This window comes from Podarcis liolepis, assembly GCF_965112155.1.
Source record: "Podarcis liolepis genome assembly, chromosome: 13".
Taxonomy (NCBI): domain Eukaryota; kingdom Metazoa; phylum Chordata; class Lepidosauria; order Squamata; family Lacertidae; genus Podarcis; species Podarcis liolepis.
The window spans coordinates 56,980,426-56,999,670 of NC_139573.1; the positions used below are offsets into that span (position 1 = coordinate 56,980,426).

Here is a 19,245-nt window from a genome sequence, read left to right on the forward strand (position 1 = left end):
CTCTCCACCCCGCGGTTGGCATCCAGCCCCTGGATTTTCTACCTCCATGATGGCACTTACCCGTGGTCAAGCCCGTAGACGCCCCCTCCCTCCTCCAAAAGCCCCAGGACGTTCCCCACAGTAGAAGTCTACCCTGGACTTTTTGGGGGAAAGGAAATACCACTTGGGAATGACCTTGCAAGCCTAGAGAGTCCTGCTGCTATAAACCAGGGGTAGGCACCCTAAGGCCCGGGGGCCGGATGCGGCCCAATCCCCTTCTCAATCCGGCCTGCGGACGCTCCGGTAATCAGCGTGTTTTTGCATGAGTAGAATGTGTCCTTTTATTTAAAATGCATCTCTGGGTTATTTGTGGGGCATAGGAATTCTTTCATTTTTCCCCCTTCAAAATATTGTCCAGCCCACCACATGGCCTGAGGGACGGTGGACTGGCCCCCGGCTGAAAAAGGTTGTTGACCCCTTCTATAAACCAACCACTGCTAGATTGCTATCTGGGTTGCCCTGCTAATTTTGAATCTGGTTTTGCCAAGCTGACGAGGTGTTTAATTGGTGTATTGATCTGGGCCTTGGTGGTGAGGTCTTTGCTGACAGTGGACAGTACCAGCTCCCACAGGACAAAATTACACTGATTGTAGGAAAAGACGCCCCAAGGCCGGCATGGACTACTGGAATCGCGTGTAAGGCCACCTGTGCTAGTACCTGGGAAGATTCATTTCACCCCCTGGCGCTGTCCACCTCTGCCCCTGAGCTAATGGGGGTGGATGAGCTTGGAAGGCAGGATTGTTGCAGGGCTGTCCACTCACATGCACTTGCCAGTGTTATGGCTGCCAGACTTTGATGCCTTGAAAGAACAACATCCCCGGAGATGGACAACTCTTTTTTTCCAACATAGAGAGCAGCTGCCAACAAGATGATTGGACACCACTTCCATGCTCCCATGCTGATGTGGTAGCTACTATTGAGGCCCCTAATCTTAAGGGAGCTAACTCAAAATCTCATGCTTCTGTCCAGGCTTGAGCTCTAAGGAGATCCTACGCAACTGGCCAGTTCTGCATTACCATGGACTGGAGGCTGAACTGTTAGCGGACATTCGGGACATTTATTGCCATCTATGAAACTAGACAATGACCTCTGCTGCAGCTGGGTGGACATGTACGAGCAGAGGGGCAGCATTGAACTGGTTTTCCATGACTTAGTGTTGCAGAATAACTTTTGGTATCTGATACATTTGTCTGCAAATAGAGAGCTCCTTGTTGAGTTAATACAGGCCTGTAAATATGCTGAGTGCAGACACATAATGGAAGTTGGGCTGCAAGGAGAGGAAATGTGAGGCAGAGCGGTAGAGGCAGGGAGAGAGTGAGGTTGAGATCCCAGCGTTTGTCACCTCCCCCAGTAACATCCAGATCTGCTCTAAGAAGCTCCCAGGCGGCAGGCAGTTCTTGGCTCTTCTTACAAGAGCCCCATGAGTCTTTGGAAGCGGACAAGAGACATGTAAGGAACTGTCTCTGTTGAAATGAAGTGGGAATTACTGATCCAATTTCCTTATTGGATCAGTTATTCCCCCAAGAACAAACCCAGGTTGGTCTGGGTGTATATAACTGCAAGTAAACATTTTTAAACTAATGACCAGAATGGCTGTAAATATTTTATAATCTAGATTTAACAAAGAGATTGGTTGGTGGGATCCTTGGGAAGAACCACGATGCTTGAATGCTTTGAAGTTGCGGGAAGTGGGTTACTGGCTAAAATAGTGTTGTGGTGCATTCCACCCCAGTCTCTGAGCGGTGAGGGGTTGCAGCAGGCACTTACCCAGGGTTCGTGCTTCCTCTGCAATGAGGTTATTTGCACATGTATACAACCTGAGCCTACGATGGAGGAGTTCACAGCATTAACGCCTCAGGATGGTATTGCTTCTCCCAGAGCCACAGCCTTGGATTCCAATAGAAATCAGGCATCGCTCTGTCTCCCAGCTGCCCAGCCTGCAGCTTCTAGCTTGCACACCCCACTCAAGTTTTTTGTCTTTCAAACTACCAGACACGGGAGGGAAGGGGCCCCCTCATTTGTCCTCTGGCACAGAGCCACTTCCTTCGTTACCTTAACAACCCAGGCTTAGGCCGTTACCTCACCAGGAAGCTCGTCTGACTATTCCTGGAACTGAATCTGTGTGGGATGCAAGAATTGGAAGGAGGCTCGGGCTTACAGCCCCTCCCCCCCAACACATTGTATAGCCTGGCCATTTGTGGAAGTGTGTGTTCCTTAAATGTTTTGTAAAAGGGTGTTTCAGAACCATCACAACGGGTTGTAAATAATAAATAATAAAATAAATAATAAAATTGTTGTTGTTGTTGTTGTTGTTGTTGTTGTTGTTGTTATTTATTAGGGCCACATGATTTCCCCACCTTCAAGTTTTAAATTACTTCTTTTATCTTCTCCTCTGATACCTATTTTCCATACATTTACTGTCCTCTTCCTTTAGTATAGGTATTGCTTTGGTATCTAGTAATTTATTCTAGAGGGGGAGTGGGGAGGAGTACAGAGAAGAAAAACTTATAAAATTCTGATTTTGTGTTATAAAACCTTTCTTCTGTTTTCATTTTTATACCTGTAATTACAGCTTTGTTTCTCATTTTTTGCAACTAGCAGCTAATAGTTTGGATCCCTTACCCCAATATTCTTAATACTTTTGTTTTTAATGTAGAATTTGTACAATTGTTTTATCAATTTCTATTGCTTCTAGTTCTTTTCACATAATATGTTGTTGTTGTTTAGTTGTTTAGTCGTGTCCGACTCTTCATGACCCCATGGACCAGAGCACGCCAGGCACTCCTGTCTTCCACTGCCTCCCACAGTTTGGTCAAACTCATGCTGGTAGCTTCAAGAACACTGTCCAACCATCTCGTCCTCTGTCGTCCCCTTCTCCTTGTGCCCTCCATCTTTCCCAGAATCAGGGTCTTTTCCAGGGAGTCTTCTCTTCTCGTGAGGTGGCCAAAGTCTTGGAGCCCCAGCTTCACAATCTGTCCTTCCAGTGAGCACTCAGGGCTGATTTCCTTAAGAATGGAGATAACAATAACTTTTATTGTTAAGAATGCATTGGGCGGGAGATGTGGGGAAGTCCGATAGAAAATTGAAAGAAGTTGTTGAAATGGTCTGGATTTTCTGTTTTTTCTTCTTTTCTATTCTTTATGTTCTTTCTTCTTTCTGTTGTATTTGTAACTGGAAAAAATGTAATAAAAATTATTATAAAAAAAAGAATGGAGAGGTTTGATCTTCTTACAGTCCATGGGACTCACAAGAGTCTCCTCCAGCACCATAATTCAAAAGCATCAATTCTTCGGCGATCAGCCTTCTTTATGGTCCAGCTCTCACTTCCATACATCACTACTGGGAAAACCATAGCTTTAACTATATGGACCTTTGTTGGCAAGGTGATGTCTCTGCTTTTTAAGATGTTGTCTAGGTTTGTCATTGCTTTCCTCCCAAGAAACAGGTGTCTTTTAATTTCATGACGGCTGTCACCATCTGCAGTGATCATGGAGCCCAAGAAAGTAAAATCTCTCACTGCCTCCATTTCTTCCCCTTCTATTTGACTAGGGGTGATGGGACCAGTGGCCATGATCTTCGTTTTTTGATGATGAGCTTCAGACCATATTTTGCGTTCTCCTCTTTCACCCTCATTAAAGGGTTATTTAATTCCTCCTCACTTTCTGCCATCAAGGTTGTGTCAGGTGGTTGATATTTCTTCCGGCAGTCTTAATTCCGGTTTGGGATTCATTCAATCTAGCCTTTTGCATGATGAATTCTGCCTATAAGTTAAATAAACAGGCAGACAACATACAGCCTTGTCGTACTCCTTTCCCAATTTTGAACCAATCAGTTGTTCCATATTCAGTTCTAACTGTAGCTTCTTGTCCCACATAGAGATTTCTCAGGAGACAGATGAGGTGATCAGGCACTCCCATTTCTTTAAGAACTTGCCATAGTTTGCTGTGGTCGACACAGTCAAAGGCTTTTGCATAGTCGATGAAGCAGAAGTAGATGTCTTTCTGGAACTCTCTAGCTTTCTCCATAATCCAGCGCATGTTTGCAATTTGGCCTCTGGTTCCTTTGCCCCTTCGAAATCCAGCTTGCACTTCTGGGAGTTCTCGGTCCACATACTGCTTGAGCCTGCCTTGTAGAATTTTAAGCATAACCTTGCTAGCATGTGAAATGAGCGCAGTTGTGTGGTAGAATCATAGAACCATAGAATCCTAGAGTTGGAAGAGACCACAAGGGCCATCAAGTCCTTCTTTGGGACTGGGATATAGACTGATCTTCTCCAATCCTCTGGCCACTGTTGAGTTTTCCAAACTTGTTGGCATATTGAGTGTAGCACCTTAACAGCATCATCGTTTAAAATTTTAAATAGTTCAGCTGGAATACCATCACATTAGCAGTGCTTTCTAAGGCCCATTTGACTTCACTCTCCAGGATGTCTGGCTCAAGGTCAGCAACCACACTACCTGGGGTGTATGAGACATCCATATCTTTCTGGTATAATTCCTCTGTGTATTTTTGCCACTCTTCTTGACGTCTTCTGCTTCTGTTAGGTCCTTTCCACTTTTGTCCTTTATTATGGTAATCTTTGTACGAAATGTTCCTTTCATATTTCCGATTTTCTTGAACAGATTTTTGGTTTTTCCCATTCTGTTGTTTTCCTCTATTTCTTTGCATTGCTCATTTAAGAAAGCCCTCTTGTCTCTCCTTGTTATTTTTTGGAAATCTGCATTCAATTTCCTGTATCTTTCACTATCTCCCTCACATTTTGCTTGCCTTCTCTCCCCTGCTATTTGTAAGGCCTCGTTGGACAGCCACTTTGCTTTCTTGCATTTCCTTTTCATTGGGATGGTTTTCGTTGCTGCCTCCTGTATAATGTTACGGGCCTCCATCCATAGTTCTTCAGGCACTCTGTCCACCAAATCTAAATCCTTAAACCTGTTCCTCACTTCCACTGCGTATTCATAAGGGATTTGACTTAGATTGTATCTTACCGGCCCAGTGGTTTTTCCTACTTTCTTCAGTTTAAGCTTGAATTTTGCTATAAGAAGCTGATGATCTGAGCCACAGTCAGCTCCAGGTCTTGTTTTTGCTGACTATATAGAGCTTCTCCATCTTTGGCTGCAGAGTATACAATCAATCTGATTTCGATGCTGCCCATCTGGTGATGTCCATGTGTAGAGTCGTCTCTTGTGTTGTTGGAAAAGCGTTTTTGTGATGACCAGCTTGTTCTCTTGACAGAACTCTATTAGCCTTTGCCCTGCTTCATTTTGAATTCCAAGGCCAAACTTGTCAGTTGTTCCTTTTATCTCTGGACTCCCTCCTTTAGCATTCCAATCCCCTATAATGAGAAGAACATCCTTCATAATAGGTAGTTGTTTGTAAACTTGTTTTGAACTTGTTGCCCTGTGTCTTGGCTCCAGGGAAGAGACTTCCTGTTGTAACTGTGTATTTTGTGCCTTGTAGATGTTATTCACTCTTGATTTTTCTTGCATACATAGACCTTTAAACACTGTCTTCATTGTTTCCCACAGCAATTCTGAAACTGTTCCTTCTGTATTATTTTTCTTTTTCAAAAAAATCTAATGATTTCAAGGACAGGACCAAAATACCAAATATGGGTCACAATTTCTGACAGAGTTAATAGGAACTGTGCACTCACTGGAACATGGTCTGTTATTTTGATTTCGTCAATATGAGCTGTCTGCACTTCCTTTAAAAGTCTGTTTTAGATTGTGAGCTAAAAAAAGGGTGACAAATGTGTGGATTGTGTCCCCTGGATTACTCTCATTCCATACATCCCTTAGACCCCACTCCTACAATGTTCTCATCAATTTTAGTTGTTTCTTGCCCCACCCCCCTTTTTAACTTCAGTGTTGTTTTACATTGCTTTTTCCATGCGGAATCGGAAAAACATGAGAAAAGCCTCTTGAATTCTAATTTTAATCTCCCCCAGTTATTGACTTGTAAGAAGAAAAGCTATTGAGGCACGGCATAAAAAACCCCACTTCCCGTATGAGTTACTCAGAGTTTAAAGACAGCCTGCCCTCTCTCTGAGTCTCTTCCAAACCTCAGAAAAGCAAGCTGGTCACTTACAACTCCAATCCTAAATGCCCAGGAGCCTGAATGCCAAGTGTCTGGGCACATGGAGATCCTAAAACCCTGTGGTTAACAATTGCTGTCAAATTAAGAAACTTTATTAGGAATAAAGGGTGGGGGGAAGCTGGCAGAAGGTCAAAACAGATTGCTAAATAAATCTGAACTCTGTGGCTCTAAAAGGACATTATTATTATTATTATTGTAATGAATATAGGGGTTGCTCGTGCGTAAGTTACCGCCACTCCTGGCTATGTTGCCTTGTTAAACCTTTTCTGTCTGGACAGCCCTTCACTTTGTGGCTGCCTCAGTCGCTAGCAGAATCCGTCAGTGGGCGTTTCTTAAACCTTTTCCAGCATAAAAGCTGTTTGACGCCAAGTCTCCTCCTACTCTCCCTGCGCGGAAGTCTTCTGCGCAGGGAGGGTGTGGGTAGCGGAGGACCCATGCTCTCCCTGCTGGTGTCCAGCGAGGAGTCCTGGAGCCCTCTCGCCGATTCCCCCATCTGCCCCCCTTTATCCCTGGTGTTGCGCTGATTTCCTTCCCCCAGTGAGCTACCTCTCTCCCTTCTGGGTCCCTCTCCAGCATCACTTGAGAGCCTTCCCTCCGCCTCTGGCTCCGATGTCAGTTCCCTGACAATTATTATTATTATTATTATTACTACTACTACTACTACTACTACTACTACTATTACTACTATCATACAGGCAGTGACCACTTTAGGCGTGTCCAACTGACGCAATCACTGACGCATGCAGCCTTTTGGACCTGGAAGAAGGCCGAATGGGGGCAGACCAGGGGTGGGGGGAATTTGACATGTGGGTTCCAGGAACAGAACCGCCATGCAGAATGATTGCCGCCTGTAATTAAAAAACAATAAAATAGAAATAGAAATAAAATTATATCTCTACCTCTATCTGTATTGATCTATCTAAGACCTATTAAAACATACAGATAATTCCAGTGGAAAGGGCACAGCACCAGTCTTTTCCTTAAAGGCAGTCAGATTCCCAAAGCCATTTGGAACAAGAAGGTCTTCACTTGCTGACGGAAGGATAACAAGGAGGCAGCCATTCTACCTTCTCCAGGGAGAGAGTTCCAAAGTTTGGGAGCAGCCACCAAGAGGGCCCCAAGAATCCTAGCTGCACCAGTTCTGGTTTACTCATAAGCAGCAAGGATGGTCAACTTCACAGAAAGCCCAGTTTGGAAGCCTGATGCTAAGAGGGAACCTGGATTCCTGGTGCTGCAAGAAGCGGATCAGCTTTTTTAAGTCTTTCGCTTAACGTGGGAGGAGTGACCCCCAGACTCTTTCTGACCATTAAGATTTTGAGGCGGTCACATATCTCTTGTCTCAAGTATCCTCTTTGCATGTGAAAAGGACTTGCAAGGGATACCTGACAGACTGGCTTGGAGAAAAGGTGGGCAGCTCAGTGCTTTTCTTCACATGGTGGAGTTCTCCAGTCTGTTAAGGTCATCTTGAGTCCTGATTCTATCTTCTGCAGTATTAGCTACCCCTCCCAGTTTGGTGTCATCTGCAAATTTGATGCTTCTTTGGGTTCACTCAGTCAAATCCACTAGCATTGCACAGCCCACATTTTACCAGCTTCTCCACAAGAATATCATGGGGGACTTTTTTGAAAGCTTTATTGAAATCAAGCAATGTTATATCCACAGCATCCCCCTGATCCACTAAGCTTGTAACTCTCTCTATATTTTAAAAATAAATAAGATTACTCTGGCATGACTTGTTTTTGAGAAACCCAAGCTGTCTCTTAGTAACCACAAAATCCTTTTCTGACTGCTTACAGTCCAACTGTTTAATGGTCTGTTCCATGACTTTTTCTGGTATTGATACTAAGCTGTCCTCTCCCCGCCCCTAACATTTGTCCATCCCCAGTCTGCAGGAACCTCCCCTGCTCTCCAAGAACTCTCAAAGATTATAGGTAGAGGTTCTGAGATTACAACTGCGAGGTTCTTAATACCCTTTGGGTGCAGCTCATCAGGGCCTGGAGATCTGAATTCATTTAAAGTAGCTAGGTGTTCCCTGACCACCTCTCTTCCTCGCTTGGGCTGCAGCTCCCTCCTTGCCTTGTTTCTTCTGTTACCACCATGTTGGTCATTGCTTTCCTTCTGGGTGAAGACAGAGGCAAAGTGGCGTTGAGCAGTTCTGCTTTCTCTCTGTTACCCAATAGCATTTCTCCATCTTTTCCATGCAAAGGACCTACCATTTGCTGCTCTTCCTCTTCCTTCAAACAGAAATGAATAAACTCTTATTATTATTGCAAGCCTGAACTCATTCTGAAAGTTAGCCTGCCTGACTTTCTCCCTGCAAGTGTTGGCTACTCATGTAGATTCCTCCCTAGTGATTTCCCCTTTCTTTCTTCCATTTCTTATACTGTACATGCCTCTATTAACTCTCAGCTCACCTGTGAGCTCCTTAGGCAGCCACACTGGTTTCCTTAGATGCCTCCCACTTTCCTTTCTTGTTGGAATTGTTTGCAATTGTTCCTTCAATATTTCACCTCTAAGAAACTCCCATCCACCCTGAACTCCCTTCTCTTTGCATATTTCTGACCATGGATTTTCACCCAGTTGTTCCTTAAGCTTTTTGAAATCAGCTTTTTGAAATCAGCTTTTTGAAATCAAGTCCAGAGTGTGCATCTGAATACACTCCATGTTCTCTTCTGTATCAGGAATCCCAAATGGAGAGAGCCACTTTCTCCCTAAGCAGCTATTTTTCTGTGTGAAAATGGTTCAGTTAAACAATATTATTCCTGCACCTACTTGATGAGTTGGTACAATCCCAGAGGGGCTGAGATTTTTTAAATGTATAAATCAGGTTTCAGCCATTTGGACTCCTGGAGTTCAAAATTATCTCTTTTGACGGCACTTTGAAATACAGCCTCTCACATAATTCCCCTTCTTTGTTCTTTAAGTAGTGTGGGGCCAGAGAATAAAAACAGTGTCTCTATTGGAGTGGAACCAGCCCAGCTGCTGAAGGGAGATGTTATGGTAAGCATTAACTGGACTTCGTTGATGTTTAAATGCTCTGGGTGTATTTTTTCTACAGAAAAACACTGTCTCCATCTTCCTTGGAGGAAGAAAACCTACAAATATTTAGTATTTTAGCTAAATTTAGGCAGCTCAAAAGGTTATCCAGAGATGAGGCAATGTAAAGAGTCATCAAGAAAACCATAGATAAAAAGTCACTTAGTACATTATACTGGGTATTATTATGACTTTATTTACAAACTAAATTGGATCCTTTCTGTTCAATATGTCTAACAACAAGGCAGAGAAGTAAGACTAGAAGGCCCTATAGAACAGGGTTGGCTAAAATTCAACATCCTGTAGATTTTGCTTAGCTTTGAATCAGGTTCTTAGGTTGCAGGCTGCACTGGGCAGGGACGGTGCCGTCTGAAATGGTTGAGATCTAGAGACAAGACTGATTAAGGTGGATGGACAGCCTAGAGGGCCCAGCCCAGGTTTCTTTCCAAGGACTAAGAGTGGCTATGGTCTCATTCTTACTATAGCCCTGTGAGGTTACTCTGAGGGATTATGGCCAGAGGAACAGTCTGCATTGCCTGAAGCTATCCAGCAAGATTCATGGCTAAGCAAAGTTTTGCATCTTGGGGTTCTCATGGCTAAACCAACGCTTACTGTGCACCACACACCTGCCCCACAGTACAGTATATGGATTTTTTTGCTGATATATTCTGCTACATACCTAAGCATTTTGTGCCTGCATGAATACTGGAAGTTGCCTTACCTGTGTTTTCCTCTATTTCAGCTGAAATGCTGCCATAAAAAATACGGATGTACCACCTGTGATATTTTCTGCCTGCAATTCCACACAGGGGCTGTTCAAGGATATAGTCTGGTGTTTGACAAAGAGGACTTGGAGAATGCAAACACAGGCAAGTATCCACCTACCTTTGAAGATGGCAGAGGAGGATTTAAGCACATCTATGTGCTTAAACAGTACTTCTGTCTTGTCAGGATTCAGTCTCAATCTGTTAGCTGCCAACCGCCTCCAGACACTCACACAAGACATTCACTGCCTTCACTGGTTCTGATTTAAAAGAGAGGTAGAGCTGGGTATCATCTGCGTACTGATGAACACCCAGCCCAAACCCCCTGATGATCTCTCCCAGCAGCTTCATGTAGATGTTGAAAAGCCGGGGGGAGAGGACGGAACCCTGAGGCACCCCACAAGTGAGAGCCCAGGGGTCTGAACACTCATCCAGACAGAAGTACTGTTTTGGGGGGACGGGGCGGGTAGGTGTGGAGGACTACCTGATCCTGAATGGGGTAACTGCCCCTGAAGGACCAGGTGCACAGCCCACTTCCAACAGAGCAAAAACAAAGAAACCCAACATTTAAAACACCACAGATTAAAAACTATTTAAAAGCATTTAAAAGCATTTCCAGCAGCAGCCATGTCCCAGTGGCCTCCCAGGAACCTTTTAGCTGTTCCGGGTGGGAGTGGGGGTGGGGGTGAGGCCAGGTAGAAAGGGGCCTTGCAGAGCAGGGAGCAGGGCCTCCTTCCAACACCCACATAAATAAATATGTTGTGCACATTAAAAAAAAAACAAAAAACGTTTGGTAACCAGGCATTGATTTTTTAACTCCTTTGTCCTTTGGGCCAAAGCATCAATAATTTTTAAGTGTCTTCAGATGAAATAATCCTTCTATAAAATCTTGATTTCCATATGTGCCCGACTGTTTACTGGGAAATTAACTTTCTAAAACAAATTGTGGTACCTTTCACAGATGAACATTTCCCTGATTATGGAAAAGATGAACTGTTGCTTTAGGATCCTCAGGAAAAATCCAAGGTGAGTACCCCTCAAAAATTTCCTGCCTTACAGCTGAATCCTATAAGTTGTAACTCCAGACTAGGCTCACTTGAGTCCAAAGGGCTCACTGAGGAAGGACTCATGGGACTTTAGTCAATGGCTGGGAACCAAAGGACGTTGTACATGTTTCAGCTCTCCCTTCGGGAGGAATGGGGGCTGATAACCTTCAGTACATAGAATCATATGTTTTTTTAGAGGTGGAAGGGACCTTGAGGATCATGTGATCCCAACCCCGTACAATGCAGGAATATGCAGCTGTCCCGTGAGTGCAAGTCTGTGATTTGTGCCTTTGCATTTCAGCCTTCATCTGCAATATCCTAGTTTCATTTAGAAATATTTCCCCTGGCTTGGTCGGCAAAGACTCTCCTCCCTGGAAGAGAGGGGAGTGGTTGTGGGCGGGAGCCCGAGCTCTGCCCCTAGCAGGGGGCATTAGCCCCCTGCCTCCTTCTCTCACCTGGCTGGCGCCCACGCCCCTCGGCAGGCACCCAACCAGGTGCCTCCGAGGGGGCGGGTATAGCAGCCTTTTGCTGCGGCGCCAGCTCCTCCTCGGCCCCATTCTTCTCTCCTTCGTCTTGTTGCGAGTCACCCACCCTCCACTCCCTTTGAGCTCCGGGTCTCAGTTCATTGGCCTTGCTATGGACCTTAGGTTGGTCGCCCTGGTTGTCCAGGGCGCCTGGTAGGAATTTTTCCATTTGGCATTAGGCCTTGTGGTTTTTTCGCCTACCTCGTAGCAATCGTCACAACTTTTTGTGGTATTGGTGGGTAGGTTAGGCATTGGAATAATGTGTTGTGGTGTGTCGAAGGGCTGGGTGTGGCCATCGCCTATGCCTTCAATTTTTGGGTATTCCGTTAAAGGAATCTGGCGGTTGTGTACTCTGTCCGATGCCTGCTTGGCGGGAGGCCATGGCACGACCCCCGGTGACATCAGGGGAGAGCCTATAGTTGGATGAGCATCAACAGGCTCCACCTACTGGTGAATAAACCCCCTTGTTTTAGACCAGTGTTTCCCAACCTTTTTTGGGCAAAGGCACACTTGTTTCATGAAAAAAATCTCGAGGCACACCACCATTAGAAAATGTTTAAAAAATTAACTCTGTGCCTATATTGACTATATATAAAGTAACTCTCTTTAATAGGAATCAAATAAACACAAAGAAAGTATTTTATAATTACTTTATTATGAAATAGTAAGTAAACAGAAATATGAAAAATTATAAAATACTTTATTCAGTGCGCAACCTGGGCCTGTTTGGCTGAACACAAAGCTGATATTCTGGCTGGAATCGAAGAAAGACACACACGTAGCTCTTCGTCAACAGCTCTCAGTCTCTCTCTGTATTTAGTTTTTATAGCAAATGAAGGAAGAGTAAGCAGGCTGGGGTGGGTTAAGTAAGGGCTGAAAGTGCCTAGATGAAGTGGGGGAAGCTAGAGAGGAGGTACATTCTGACGTTTGAGGATAGACTAGGTTCTTTATGTGAATGATAGGTGAGTTATTTGACAGATCGAACTGAGAGCAAGTTGTGGCTTGTGTAGCTGGGGTGGACATGAATGTTTGGGGTGCAAACCCCAGGCCGGCCAGGTCCGAGGGGGGGGCAGGGAGAGACGGGCCTGCCTGCCTCTGCCTGCGCTGTGGTGTGTTTTGCCCCGACCGACGGACGGACCGACCTGCCAGCTGTCTCCGCAGTAGCAGCGCGGACTGGAGCTCCGTCATTCTCCCCGCCGGTGCCCGGGGAGGGGAGTGTGGGGCGGCTGCTGTGGAAGCGACGGCGTGCTCCTCCTCCTCCTCCTCCACTTGCCAGGCTAGAGCCAGCCGGCTAACGCTCGCCCCTCCTTGCGCGAGCCGACCCCGCCGCCGGGGGCCTTCCCGTCCTCTCAGCGACGCCGCCTCGCGTCCCTCGTCCGGGGGTTGGGAGGGGGCTGGGGGGGAGGAAGGGGGCGAGGGGGAGCAGCCGCCGCCGCTCCTGAGGAGATTCTGAGGCGGTGGCGGGCGACGCGTGGCGGAAGAGGAGGGGTCCCGCCAGCCCCGCGTTTCTGTCTCTCTCTCCCTCACGGAAACCTTCCCCTCAGCTTCTGCCGCTTTTTCTCTTCTTTCCCTCTTCCTTTTTTTTTTTTTTTAAATGAAAAATCTTTCCTTTCTCTCTTTTCCAGCCCCCCCTCCCCTCTTCACGGAATTTCACTGCACTCGGGCGCTGCGGCGCGCAGGCGCACTGCTCGCTCCTCTTTTCGCGCAGGCGCCTTCTCTCGCTCTTTCGCCTCCTTTTCTTTCTCTCTCGATGGTCCGCCTACAAAGGAGCGAGGGAGGCGCCCGCCATGTTTGGATTTGCATCCAGCAGGAGATGCCGCCGCCGCCCCGCCTCTCGCCACCCGACTCGCCCGCCTCCCTCCCACGGCACACCAGGCAACGTCTCGCGGCACACTAGTGTGCCGCGGAACACCGGTTGGGAAACACTGTTTTAGACATCCAATGCCTAAGCCAATACCTTTTCACTGCTGTAATCAATAAAGTTGTGGCCTTTTCTTGCCCATTAACCTTACATCACGTGTCCTTGCGTATTCATTCCACATTGCGGGGGTCGGGTCCTCGAACCACAACCAGTAGCTGGCAGTAATCTGTGTGAAACTGATTTCAGTGCACCTCAGAATGCAGCTCTTACTTCATCCACTAGGAAACCATGTTAGAATTTTACTTGTTTTTAAACCTTCTATGTGAAGCCCACTTTACCTTGATGGTTTGAAAAAAGGTAAGCCCTCAGTATTTCCCCTGAAATGAAGCTGCATAAAAGGAACAATAAAAAACAATTGTTTATTGGTGCTTCTGTTTGTGCTTCAGGAGGGTGAGTTTTGCTTTTTCTGGGGGTACTCAAGGGTACAAATCCCCCCCCCCCAAAGGTTTAAAGTGTGGCACTTACTTGTAAGAACTTCCTGGCGAGAACAGGCACCTTTTGTTCTAAGAAAAAGCCCTGCTTAGAAGGCTTAGGACAAGACCCCATGATACAAATTGGCATTCAAATTGGAAATGCTACCACCTTACATGTATAGATATGGGTTTAGGCCAACTCTGGGTCTTGCTGTCGGGGTTTCCTCTGTGCTAGAGATGTCAACAGGATTTTCTGGACACAGTACTTTGCAGCAGGCCTTCCACAAATTGAAGTGGTGGGTGGCTGAGATCTCATCACCATTGTGCTTTGGCTGCTCTAGAAGCAAAGTAAGAAAAGAAGCAGGATCAGGGCCTGGGAGCTCCAGCTAAACTCTTGCTTGCATGTTGCATCACCACTGCGGTGAGCTTTGGACCTTATTACACAACCATGTTATCTGCAGTGATAAATTCCTTGGGCTGTGGTGGGGGGTGGGGAGGAAGCCCAGAACTTCCAGTTAACTTTATTGGGAAATGAAAACATCAGAAATACTGATAGTTAAAGCCCTAGGCATGATTTTATGGGCTTACATTCATTAGTTATTTAATGCAGAGGGGAAAATGCACCTTTCAGTTCTTCCCCGCACCTGAACTGTCAGCTCAAAGAAAGCTAGAACTTCGGGAAGAAGCAACTGAACATCTTCACTTACCGGTATGTGCTAGCTTTTTCACATACAGAGAGTTTTGAGGTGGGGAAGAATTCAGCCATGAGACCTTCTCGCCTCTACTACTAAGTGGTGCAGTCTGCCTCGCAGCATAGCTTCTCTTTCCCTGCACATTTGAGTCACTTCTTGTTCTAGTTCTTGATGAGGAAGTGAAACTCAAAAAAGTGATTCTGCCCCCCATAGTGACCTCAGTAAACTAGCCAGTGCTGATTGGGGGGGGGGGTGTATTTGGAGATACCTAACTTAAACTTCTGGTTCTCATCTTTCAGGACGTGAACAACTACAGAATGGCCATGGTGTATTAGTGGAGTTCAGCTGTTCCGATCCACTGATTTGCTGGGATTCTTACGAAAACATGAGTGCTGATGAGGAAGGTGAGTTGCTACCAGGAAGTGAACAATACAAGCGATGAGGAAGCCAGCAAGGTCCCTCTCAGCCTGTCCAGCTGTGCTTGCAGTCTTGCTGTCATTCATGGCTTTTGTTTTTCCAAAAAACCTAGTTTATTAGGTTTTTCACATTATTACAATAGGACAGTACAGTACCGTATTCACCTTGCCAGCTTCCCTGATGTCCTCTGACCTCATGCCCTCTTTTTTTAAAAAAAGCCATCAGCTAACTCAGTTGTTTGACATGTTTTGCAGTGTTCAGATGTGCACACAGGGACTTAGAATAAATGAATGACAATGCTCTACTGAAGTCCAGATTAGGATCCATTAAGTCATATTGACAAATTCCACATCAGCTGCAGTTTCATAGTAAGCAAGGCTGTTATTTATAGTCAACAGTAGCAGACAAGGCCAAGTTCAATGGTTGTTTATCATCTGCAGAGACCTCCCTGGTTTTAATTAGAACTCCCACAGCTTTGCAGTTTCCCAATATTGTTTCCCAATATTGATTGCAAGCTACATGGTAGAAGCTATGGAAGCAACAGTGGGTGATATGTTTCTTGGAGGCCGGATCTGCTGCCCCTATGAATCCTGCCACCCGAGGCGGTTGTCTCACCTTTCTTCATAGATGAATCGGCCCTGCCTATGGCACTGTATAACTACATTGTTTGTAATTACTTTATTCCAGCTGTGGTTTGTTTTCTTGCACATATGTTCTTTAAAAGATTCTTCACTGGTTAGAAGCCAACTTGTGTGCAGTAAAAAGAGGAAGGAAAAAGTGAAATTTGGGATTGTTTGGAAGCTGAAGTTGAATCCCACATTTTATTTATTTATTTATTTATTTATTTATTTATTTATTTATTTAATAATACAGAATTATGGCATTTGATGGTCCTGGTAGATAGATGCCAACAGTGCCTGCAGCAATTTAGCAGCAATCCATGAAAGTGCCAGGTGTCAGTAAAAAGAGATTTACACTTGGGAAGAGAGGTCCACTACAGCGTTAGTGGAAAGCAGCCATTGGTAAAAGACTCTTGCTGACTTTTGGTGAAGCTTTCAAGGTTAGGACAATAAGTACTGTGAAAACCAAAGCTTTAGAAACTGCCCTTGTCTCTCTGGAGTTATTAAGAACTGCATCCAGGTGAGCAGCAGCTGGCTTTCAGGAATTCACCTATGACAAGATGATTGTTTTTCCCCTGGGACAGTTGACTTTTCAGTTTATCTTTCTCCCGCCCTTACTCCCCTTTTAACTCAAGGTAAATAGTAGTTGAATGGGGAGGTGCCCTCTTGCATAGTTAAATACTTGGTTTCCCAGAGGGCTGCTCTGTATTACAAAACTCTAGATTTGAGGCAAGATTACTTTGGCTCTGGTGCTTTGGAAGGAATGCAAATGCCTACTAACAAAAACAGCCCAGTCAGTGCCCTTTCTGGTAAGTGAATAAATGTGTGGTTTGATTTCTGAGCTGTATATGCAGTTCTTTGAAAGAAGTGTGTGTGAGAGAGGGGAGGGGTGATAGAAATTTGGGAGACAAAATAGGTGAGTTTATTTTAAAATCCAAAATATTATGTACTGTTACATTTCCCTCTCCATTTCCATGTGGCAACCAAAGCTTTATCTGACAAAACTTTAAATTCGCCTTTTAACTGATAGCTCTGATAGTGATTTCTTATCTTTAATTGCAGAATCTGTTGTCAAATCAATAAAACACTCATGCTGCTGTGTTCTTAGACAAGCTGGTTTTTCCTGACACAGAGAATGGGTTTACAACACAAACGTTTTCTTTAATTTTTTTCATGGAGTTCTTCCAGAAAACAACAGTTGAAACCAGGACTATTTTTCTAGAAAAGGAGGTGCTGAAACTCAGTATGAATGCCTCCCTTGTTCTCTTATAATGGCAATGGTGCCCACCTGAGAGGTTCCCTATCAAGCAAACTTAGCAGATGAATGTGAAACTTATTTAAGATATCTCCTCATATGTCAGAATCTAGTTCTTCTCTAAATTCTTTTCCCACTTGTGAAGAGATCCATGCTTTGAGCATGGAAGGCGGTTGCAGAGAGAGGGTCAGGAGGGCTTGCATGAGAGGTTAAAAATAATAATAAAGGTTTCTTTGGCTATGTCTGAAGCAAGAGGAAGAACAAGTAAGCAGTAGGTCCCTTGCGTGCAGAAGACAGACAAATGCTATTGGCTGACAGAGAGAAGGCGGAACTACTCAACACCTACTTTGCCTCTGTCTCCACCTAAATGGAAAGCAATGCCCAACCAGGTGATAACAGAATAAATGGTGTAAGGAAGGAGCTGCAGCCCAAGATAGGAAAAGAGGTAGTAAGGGATCACCTAGCGCAGGGGTCTGCAACCCGCGGCTCCGGAGCCGCATGTAGCTCTTTAACACCTTTGCTGCGGCTCTGGGGCGGATACTAGCGAGGGGAGGAGGCGCATTGTGCGCCCCGACACTCTCCACTGTGGCGGGCGCTGTACTGGCTGTGACGTCGCATGGGGGCGGTGTGCGCTAGTCACGCACTGTCCCGACGTCACCTTCCTGGTTTTGCGGCTCCCAGTTTATTTTTCCTTCGGAAATGGGTCCAAGTGGCTCTTTTTGTCTTAAAGGTTGCAGACCCCTGACCTAGCGACTTTGAATGAATTCAGATCTCCAGGGCCTGATGAGCTGCACCCGAGCCTACTAAAGAACCTTACAGATGTAATCTCAGAACCTCGCTCTGTAATCTTTGAGAATTATTGGAGAACAAGTCATGCCAGATGAATCTCATTTCTTTTTTTGATAGAGTTGCAAGCTTAGTGGGAATGCTGTGGACATTGCGTAGTATCTTGATTTCAGTCAGGTTCTCAACAAAGTCCCCCATGATAGGTGGATTTGTAGGTGGTTGACTTACCAAATCCAGAGTGCTCATTAATGGTTCCTCGTCATCCAGGAAAAAAGTGACCAGTGGGCTGCCTCCGGGTTTTGTCCTGAGTCTGTTGTTGTTCAATGTCTTTATAAACAACTTGGATGACAGAATTGAGAGGATGCTCATCCAATTTGCAGGTAACACCAAACTGGGAGGGGTAGCTAATGTCGCAGAAGGCTGAGTATATTTAGCCTGGAAAAGAGGAGACTGAGAGGAAATATGATAGCCATCTTCAAATATCTCAAGGGCTGTCACATGGAAGAGGGAGCAATGCAACAGATTCAAGTTGCAAGAATGGAGATTCCAACTAAACATCAGGAAGAATTTTCGGTCTGCTTAGCAGAAAAACACCCCCAAAACATAATATGTCCCCCTCCATGTTTGACGGTGGGGATGGTGTTCTTGGGGTTGTAGGCAGCATTTCTCCTCCTTCAAACATGGCGAGTTGAGTTGATGCCAAAGAGCTCGACTTTGGTCTCATCTGACCACAACACTTTCACCCACTTCTCTTCTGGGTCATTCAGATGTGCACTGGCAAACTGCAGGCGGGCCTGTACATGTGCTGTCTTGAGCAAGGGGACCTTGCGGGCTCCGCAAGATCTCTGTCCTTCACGGCGTAGTGTGTTACCAACTGTTTTCATGGTGACTATGGTCCCAGCTGCCCTGAGATCATTGACAAGTTCTGGGCTGTAGTTCTGGGCTGCTTCATCACCGTTCTCATGATCATTGCAACTCCACGAGATGAGATATTGCATGCAGCCCCGGAGGTTGACAGTTATTTTCTGTTTCTTCCATTTGCGAATTATTGCACCAACTGTTGTCACCTTCTCACCAAGCTGCTTGGCAATGGTCTTGTAGCCCAGCCCAGCCTTGTGCAGGTCTACAATCTTGTCCCTGACATCCTTGGACAGCTCTTTGGTCTTGGTCATGGTGGCTACTTTGGAATCTGCTGGATTGATTGCTTCTGTCTACAGGTGTCTTTTGTACAGGTACTGTAACGAGCTGGGATTACAGGTAAGACCTCTCCCTTACAGCAGGTGCTTCTAATCTCAGCTCCTTACATACAGTGAAGATACCAGGTAGCCTGACATCTGGCTGGTTAATAGGGGATCAAATACTTATTTCACTCATTATAATGCACATCACTCTCTGACTATTGTCTTCTGGGTTTCTGGGGGGGTTTCCTGTTGTTATTCTGTCTCTCACAGCTACAATAAACCTACCATTAAAGTTATGGGCTGGTCATTTCTTTGTCAGAGGGCAAAGAGGCAAATTTAGCAGGGGATCAAATACTTTCCCCCCTCACTGTAACACCAGGAAGCCCAACTTAAGCTGATTTAGTTCAGTGGCCCAGTGCATCTTATGAAAACCCTTCTCCCCGAGAAAATAGCAG

General features: G+C 45.4%; 1 protein-coding gene and 1 long non-coding RNA gene across 2 annotated transcripts in view; both read left to right on the forward strand.

Annotated features, from left to right (window-relative positions):
- TNS3 (tensin 3) overlaps positions 1 to 19,245 on the forward strand; it is a 79,149-nt gene that overhangs the window by 11,542 nt on the left and 48,362 nt on the right. The window contains 5 exon segments of the mRNA XM_083470910.1: positions 9,060 to 9,135; positions 9,914 to 10,040; positions 10,897 to 10,935; positions 10,938 to 10,961; positions 14,831 to 14,935. Coding sequence (XP_083327036.1) covers positions 9,060 to 9,135; positions 9,914 to 10,040; positions 10,897 to 10,935; positions 10,938 to 10,961; positions 14,831 to 14,935 — 371 coding nt within the window.
- Positions 16,293 to 16,671, forward strand: LOC310691285. Its single transcript, XR_014518449.1, has 2 exons — positions 16,293 to 16,377; positions 16,631 to 16,671. It is a non-coding gene; the product is annotated as an uncharacterized lncRNA (long non-coding RNA).